General features: G+C 37.1%; 2 protein-coding genes across 2 annotated transcripts; both read left to right on the top strand.

Moving 5' to 3' along the window:
- The first annotated feature begins 294 nt into the window (after window positions 1–294).
- On the top strand, window positions 295–5,548 carry LOC140890570 (E3 ubiquitin-protein ligase WAV3-like). Its single transcript, XM_073298446.1, has 2 exons — window positions 295–776; window positions 3,225–5,548. Exons 1-2 carry the CDS (start codon window positions 534–536, stop codon window positions 5,163–5,165), a joined length of 2,184 nt encoding a protein of 727 aa, XP_073154547.1. The 5' UTR covers window positions 295–533; the 3' UTR covers window positions 5,166–5,548.
- Window positions 5,549–6,868: 1,320 nt separating this feature from the next.
- Window positions 6,869–8,506, top strand: LOC140892518 (pentatricopeptide repeat-containing protein At1g09220, mitochondrial). Its single transcript, XM_073301441.1, has one exon. It carries the CDS (start codon window positions 6,953–6,955, stop codon window positions 8,333–8,335), a length of 1,383 nt encoding a protein of 460 aa, XP_073157542.1. The 5' UTR covers window positions 6,869–6,952; the 3' UTR covers window positions 8,336–8,506.

Raw genomic sequence — 8,506 nt, 5'->3', positions numbered from 1 at the left:
ATATATATATTCTTTCGTCCAACTTCAACGCGATAATGGGATTGATGTGCCTCAGCCTCGATTAATTATATGCTTAAAAAGGGTTAAAGTGAAGTCAAAAGCCTCAACAGGCAGCCACAAGGTAAAACTTCCTCAAATCACAACAATTAATTTTATATTAATAAAATAAAATAAAATAAAAATAGTATATCCCCAAACACACTTTCCACTTTTGCCCTTCCCCACCATCTCTCTCTCCCCTACTTGTTACAAATTACACAAATATTTTTGGTTGTCAAACGTAAAAGAAAGCCATTGGTTGCCGTGTTCAAACACTTGAAACAGAACCCACAAACCCAAAAACCGAAGAGAAAGCTCGCAAGAAAACAAAACATATTACAAAGAATCTTTCTCAGCTCCCATTGAGATCTGTTCTCTGAATAAAAATGTCGCCCACTTCGATATCTCCCTCCACTATCCGCACATGCACCCGGATTTGTACCTGAATCGAAGAAAATTTGTTTGTGAGTGTGGTTCTTGAAGTTGTGTGCAAAATGGTGGGGAGCAAATGGACGAAAGTGAAGATGGCTCTGGGTTTGAAGATGAATTCGTGTCTCTATGTTCCGAGGACGGCGGAGGATTTGCCGGCGTTGGCGCCGCCGCCGCCCGCCGGGAGGTTCTCCGAATCCTTGTCTTTGTCGCCCTCTGATTCGGGACATCGGCTGCGAATGCCCACCACGCCGACGCCTTCTTCCTCCGGCCTCCGCTTGCCTAAGCACTCCACCAAGTCTAGCAAGGTCAAAAATGGAATTTCTTTTATTATTATGGATAATTTAATTCTATGTGCTTATTTTCTTAGTTCTCATAAATTTATCATTTCATAGTGTTGAAGTTATGAATTTTCAATGGTTTTTTTTTTCCATTCCCTAAAAATTTTGCAAATGTTAGCGATTATTTTATGTTTTTTTCTTCCTTTTCTTAGGTTGCATCTACAATAAATTATGCTATTGCAATTTGCAGCATTTCTAGAAAAAAAGGGGGTTAAATATTTTTGTAATTTTTCTAAAAATAATTTTTGAAGAGAAGGTGGAAGAAAAATGATTTTCTTGATAATGAATTCCATTCATTTACTAACTTTGCTAATCCCAAAAAATGCTTCAACGAATGTGAATGCCATAAATAATCCTATTTCTTTTTCACTTTTTCCAGCCATTTTTTATTTTTTTTATTTTTCCATAACAAACTAAAAATTATATATATTTGGTTGTCTTCCAATGAAGTGGTTGAAATGTATAACCATAGGGTGTCATCACGTGGGGTAGAGCTCTGTATTGGGGCTGTAATCGACAATAATGGACACAGTCTTATTAATGTTTCAGAATTTAGGTCATGTATGTTAAACCATAGCTTTACTTATTAACTTTTTTAATATAAAAAGTACATGTAGGCCATGTATGTTAAGTGTTAATCCTTGACAGTGTTCGAGTCGGTGAAGTAAGTCAACATCTAACTAATGGTCAATAGTTCGATTCCATACCAACATTATATCGGGTCAGCCAGTCGCAGGGGTTTGCCCAAGATTTAACCGCTCGCACCGAAGGGTAGCGATATGATACTATGGACATATTGTGATGCTTTCAATTTTTACAGGGTGGTTATTTGAAATAATTAATGGGTTTTTGTTGTGATTTAGATTTCAGTGGCATTTTCTTGTATCGAGTGAGCAGCACAGAATCTAAAATTTTGGCTAAATGAGACCAAAACCCTAAAAATTTAGGGGAATGGAATTACATTTTTCTCTAAATCTTTTTGTTTATTTTAGCTGACAAGAGTTGCTAAAAAGGGTGTGCGACACTGTAATCTTTCCTTTCTCAGTTGCCCTTCTTCTGTAGAAGGGAAAAAAGAAAGTGCTTTTCTTGGTCAGCAACTCGAACTGTTTCACACACATGACAACACATACTTTGCCCCATTTCCTCACACCCCTTTTTATGTTCAACTTGACCTTAGATGGCCTTTAGAATCAAGAAATATAGAGATTATAATTAAATACTTTTTGTGTGTATATATATATATCACATAAATTATTTAAGATTACAAGAAAATTAAGACGGCGGACGGAGCCACGGTTACGACCTAGTTTACGTGCATCCGTCTAGCTCCGTCTCGTGTTGCGAGATTTGGTTCCTGTTAAACTTTTATCAAAGTAAAGGCCGAAGGGGTCGCAAAGGGAATGTGTATCTTGTAGCTAATACTGATCTCCACTTCTTTTTATACACATGCTTTAAATCTCTTTGTTTTTCAACGAATTTTTTTAATGCATCAAAAGTATCATTATTAGTGATGAGATCCTACCTATCTACCTTTACATTTTCAAAGGGCTTTCTTTCTAGAGTCTTACTTTGTTGGGTTTTTCATGCATTGCTTTGTTTCTTACTAATCATTGGGAGACAATTTTCTTTATGCATTTTGTTTTCATTGTGTTATTTTTTTTACTTATATTGCATCTTCCTTATTATTTCCATTACTATTTTTTTTTTGTGGTCAAAAAGTTTGCTTAATGATAGATATTTAACATTTTATGATTTATGATATGATGTGTTATATTTCACATGTTGAGGCACGGAAGTCAATGTTGTGACATGGAGGTGTCGGGTCAGCCCTTTATCATACAGTATATACAGATATTTGATGGATAACTATTCAATGAGGTGGAGCATTTAAAAGGTCTATTTTATAAAATAACAACTATTTTGTATACATTATATATAATGCAATTTCTTGGGGCCATTTTCAAACTAAGACATATGGAGAATTGACCTCAAGTGGATGAGTTGGATGTGCTGAAAAATATATATTTGTGGTACCCCACCCATGTTATTGAAAATTAACTAGATTGTTAAATGTAAATGTCCCATTAATTAATGACTAGAAAATTTGAAAACTAATCTTACTTTTAAAATCTAGTCCATGAGACCTATATTTTGTTCGTTTTGAAATGTCATGTGGGAAGAAATTTAAAAATATCGGCATTGTGTGGAGTCTCGATTTGTACGAATTGTTTTTGTTTATCAAACGAAGTAATTTATGTTGAGCATCTTAAATTATGCTTCTTGGACCTTCTTAATTTTAGGATTTAATTAAATTTGCCCAGGAAGTATGAAAAAGGGATTGGTAAATCTTGGTTGTACTTGTACATTTGCTTAACTTGTCTATAACAATCATATTATATGCTCTTTCCCTTACAGAAAATCTGTGCAATATGCTTAGCAACCTTGAAACCTGGCCATGGCCACGCCATTTTCACTGCAGAATGCTCCCACTCGTTTCATTTCCATTGTATTGCATCTAACTCGAAGCATGGAAAACAAAGCTGCCCTGTCTGCCGGGCGAATTGGAAAGAAATCCCCTTCCAGTGTCCCGTCTCTGAGAAAGCTCATGGAAGATCGAGGATAAATAATGTGCCATGGCTCCAAGATGATGCCTTGACGACCGTTATTAGACCATCTCCACGCGTGGACGGTAATCGGAATATTTCTGCTCCTTTTCATTCTGTTGAACCTCGTCTCTTCGACGACGACGACGAAGTTACCATTCAACAACCCAGTGGCAATCAGAATCCCGCAACTGTTGATAACTCTGATGATGACGGACATCTGAATGGAGTGGTTGAAGTGAAAACATACACCGAAGTTTCTGCTGTTAAAAAATTTACATCCCATAACGACTTTTCGGTCCTAATTCACCTCAAAGCGCCCGTTACAGCTTTATCACTGCCAAATTCGAAGATTGATGGGGAGGGACTATCATCGATGCATCAAACTCGAGCTCCAGTCGACCTTGTTGCAGTTCTTGATGTCAGTGGCAGCATGGCAGGCACCAAGCTTGCCTTGCTTAAACGGGCAATGGGATTCGTGATCCAAAACTTAGGCCCACATGACAGGCTGTCTGTTATCGCTTTTTCCTCCACAGCTCGTCGAGTCTTTTCTCTTCGAAGAATGACAGAAACAGGAAGGAGTGAATCCATACAAGCTGTTAATTCCTTGACTTCGAATGGTGGAACTAACATCGCAGAGGGCCTAAGGAAGGCTGCCAAAGTGATGACAGACCGGAAGTGGAAAAATCCTGTGAGCAGCATCATACTGTTGTCTGATGGACAAGATACATATTCCAATACTAGCCCAAGCGGTGCCAACTCCTGCTTGGATTACCAGTCGTTGCTTCCAGTTTCCATCCATCCAGATAGTGCTTCGAGTATTCGTGTCCCTGTACATGCATTTGGTTTTGGTGCGGATCATGATGCTGTCTTAATGCATTTGATCTCGGAGACATCTGGTGGGACGTTTTCTTTTATAGAGGCAGAGAATGTGATTCAAGATGCCTTTGCACAGTGTATCGGGGGGCTTTTGAGCGTAGTCGTCCAAAACTTGAAAGTGGAAGTTGAGTGTGTTGATCCTCTGATTCAACTCAACAGGTTGAAATCCGGAAGCTACAAAACTATTTTGGCTTCTGATAAAAGAAAAGGAAGCATCGATGTGGGAGACTTGTACGCCGAAGAAGAACGAGATTTTCTCATAACAGTTGATATCCCCATCGACGAATTTCACGATGAGACTTCACTTTTACAGGTGAGATGTGAATACAAACATCCGGTTACGAATAAAATCGTAAACTTATATGCTGCAAGTGAAGTGAAGATTCAAAGGCCACTAGAAACTGGACCTTTACCGGTTTCCATGGAAGTGGATAAGCAAAGAAACAGGCTCAGATCAGCAGAAGCAATGGCTGAAGCTAAAGCTGCTGCAGACCAAGGTGATTTATCTTCCGCAGTATCTATACTCGAGAAATCCCGAAAAATACTTTCAGAAACCGTGTCATCACGAGCTGGAGACCGATTGTGTCTCGTGTTGGATGCTGAACTACGAGCAATGCAAGAACGAATGGCAAACCGCAAAGTCTATGAAACGTCGGGAAGAGCCTATGTTTTGTCAGGATTAAGCTCACACTCTTGGCAGAGGGCGACAGCAAGGGGAGACTCGACCGATAGTACAAGCCTTGTCCAAGCTTATCAGACACCTTCTATGGTTGACATGGTAAACTTGTCACAGACGATGGTCTTTCGTAATTCATCCACTCGACCAGAACTTCGGGCAGCTCTTTCGTTCCCTGCTCGAGCGCAGCCGAGGTGAATGGTCAGTTTGCCTGCAAGACCTCCAAGATTCACTGTCACTGCCTCAATATTTGGTTTTTCTAAATGGTATTTGAAATTTTGGGGAGAGGATAAACTGGAAAATAAGGGGTATATTGAATTTAAATGTAAATTGGTGAAATGGGAATTTGGGATTTAGGATTCTATATATTTGATATTGTGGCTTCTGTATATAAAGAGAAGATTTCATTCTCTTTAAGAACCATGGGGTGGGTATATTCTTTTTTTTTTTTTTTTTTGTTTGTTATTGGGGGTTTTAGAAAGTGGCTTGTTTTTAAAATCATTGGCACTTTTGTTAAATGTGGTTCTGTTGTATTGCCCGTATGCAGCTTTATTTCACTTTTCTTGAAATTATTATGATTTTTTCTAATCTTATTCGCAGTCCATTATGTTACATATATTTATTTTAAAAAAACTATTTTCATACATCAAATGGGGTTTGTGTAATTTGTAAATTTTTAGTATTAAGTAATACAATTGTCTTTCTTATTGTGATATTGTTCTAAAAGACACTTCACATTTAATCTTTTTTAATAGTGTTAATAATTTTATCATTAATAAAATTAACAACAACGCTGATAATAATAATATAATAGTAGTGAAAGTATAAAAATTAATTCAATTAACCTATTGAATTACTAAGTAATTCAATTAATCTATTTGTATAACTTGTTGGACAATATAATTATTATGCTGTTATGATTTATAATAGTAGTGAAAGTATAAAATAATTCAATTAACCTATTGAATTATCAAGTAATCTATTTGTATAACTTCTTGTACAATATAATCATTATGCTGTTATTTTTTATAATAAGTATTTATATAATTTAATACTTTTGGTTACAATTTAGATTTTTTATTTATTTATTTTACATTCATTCATTGCTTTGATAATTAAATAGATAGTGATAAATAATCATCACTTCACTTGGTATTATAATTATAACTAGGGTAAACATACCAAATAGAGTTGGAATATTATGACAAGTTAACGTTTAAATATATATATTCGAATTTGAGGTCGATTTGAAATTCAAAAATTTGAATATTTTGTTTCGAATTCGGTTTGAATCAAAGTTCGGTTTCAACGAATTGGACACATTCATAAATTATTAGAACAATTGCTCAAAAATAAATTATTGTGAGTGCCTGCTGACGTTGCATCATGCACATCCAATAGGTGAGTGGCACGTCAGCAGATGCTCACGTGGATGCTCACGATGGTTGCTCAACATATCATTTTTACTACTTACATGAAAATATGAAACATATTTTACATAATTTACATTCGCGAGCTGTATAAAATCGTAACATGTTCTTAGGGAAAAACTGGATTCGAGCATGAGTGTAAGGCCCCGTTTGGATTTGGTAGACTTTTTTTTTTAAAAAAATGTTTTTTTAAGCTGTAATTTTTTGCTTTTGAAAAAACTCTAATTTTGACTTAAAAAAGTGTTTTTTTAAGAACTTATTTTGCCATCCAAACACCTGATAACTAAAAAAACACTTTTTTTAAAAAAAAAATATTTTTTTAGTCTAGCTTATGAAACCAAACTGTGTCTAAATGTATTATTTGGAAACTGGAAAGCCGCCACATTTCATTTCTCGATCGATTTGACGAGTTCTTGTTCTTATTTGGATACAGTATCCTACTTTTTTTTGGAAAAGTATAGAGTGTCCTATTTTAATACACGGATTTTGCAGTAAAGTTCGCATTTTGTCGGTATTTCTTTGGGATTCAAGAAAACTATGAGGTGAAGCAATCAAATGAGTTGTAGAAAATACTACTACCGTCATCTTCTATCGCTACTCCACAAGCACCAACACTTACGCCGCCCAATCCAGCAAATTCACGCTCACTTCCTGCGTACTGATGAGAGTTGTGGAATACTCGCGCTTTGGAACTCTGTGCTGAAGCATTATGCTCTTGGTGCGTTCCCTCACGAAGCTACTGTTCTCTTTAAGTTCCTAAAAGACCAATCTTGTCCCTTGGACTTTGATAGCTTTACGTATGCTTATGTGATTAAAGCATGTGCCAATTCGAGGCAACCCATTGTGGGAAATCAGCTACATTGTCTCAGCGTTAAGGCTGGGTTCGTCGGTTATGGAGTCTATGTGCAGACTGCACTGGTTAATATGTATGTTGAATGTGGATATTTGGTTGAGGCTAATAAAGTATTCGATGAAATGCCTGAGAGGAACTTGGTGACCTGGAATGTTTTGGTTACTGGTTTTATCAAGTGGGGTCAGATCGAGTCTGCAAGGGCTGTTTTCGATGTGATGCCAGTGAAGAACGTTGTTGCTTGGACTGGGATTATTGATGGGTACACTCGTGCGAACCGGCTGCAAGATGCATTGTCACTTTTTCGTAGAATGGCCGTGGATGAAGGGATCAAACCCACCGAAGTTACGCTCCTGACGATATTTCCAGCCATTTGGAAGAGTGGGTGTGTGGAAGGTTGTGAGATGCTTCACGCCTACGGAGAAAAAGTTGGACTTAATGCATTAGATATACGGGTCATGAATTGTTTAATCGATGCTTATGCGAAGGTTGGGTGTATTGACAGTGCAAGACAAGTTTTCGAGGATATAGTTGATGAAAGAAAGAACTTGGTCTCATGGACATCTATTATATCTGGATTGTCAATGCACGGAATGGCGGCTGAAGTTAAAGAATTTTGTACAAGGATGGAAAATGAACTTGTGAAGCCGAATAAGATTACCTTTCTGAGTGTGATAAATGCCTGTAGCCATGCTGGTTTGGTAGATGAGGGCCTTGAATTTTACAGAAAAATGGTTGATGACTCCGGAATCACACCAGATATTAAGCATTATGGAAGTATAATAGACTTGTTGGGGAGGGCAGGGAGATTAGAAGAAGCAGAGAAGATAGCCTTAGGCATCCCCAGTGAGATTTGTAATGTCATGGTGTGGAGGACTCTTTTAGGAGCATGCAGTTTTCATGGTGATGTTGAGATGGGCGAGAGAGTCGCAAAACATGTTATGAAGCTAGAAAGGGAATATGGTGGCGACTACGTGCTTCTATCCAACATCTTTTGTGGTGCTGGTAGATTTTTGGATTCTGAGAGAGTGAGGACTGTAATGGTTGAACGAAATGCTGCAAAGGTTCCTGGCATTAGCTTGGTATGAGCGAAAAGATACATGCAAATAATTCAGCCAAAAGAGGCTAAAATTCTTACAAAGTGACTATGGTCATCTACTGCTTCCTTCATTTCACACAGTAAATCTCAAGCACCTTCCAACTTGTATAGCATATTATATCTTACCATTTTTTGAAGTCTAATTTTATTGTGAATTTGT

This window comes from Henckelia pumila, chromosome 3 (assembly GCF_033568475.1).
Source record: "Henckelia pumila isolate YLH828 chromosome 3, ASM3356847v2, whole genome shotgun sequence".
Taxonomy (NCBI): domain Eukaryota; kingdom Viridiplantae; phylum Streptophyta; class Magnoliopsida; order Lamiales; family Gesneriaceae; genus Henckelia; species Henckelia pumila.
Note: the sequence above shows the minus strand (reverse complement) of the source record. Positions and strands in the feature narration are given on the sequence as shown.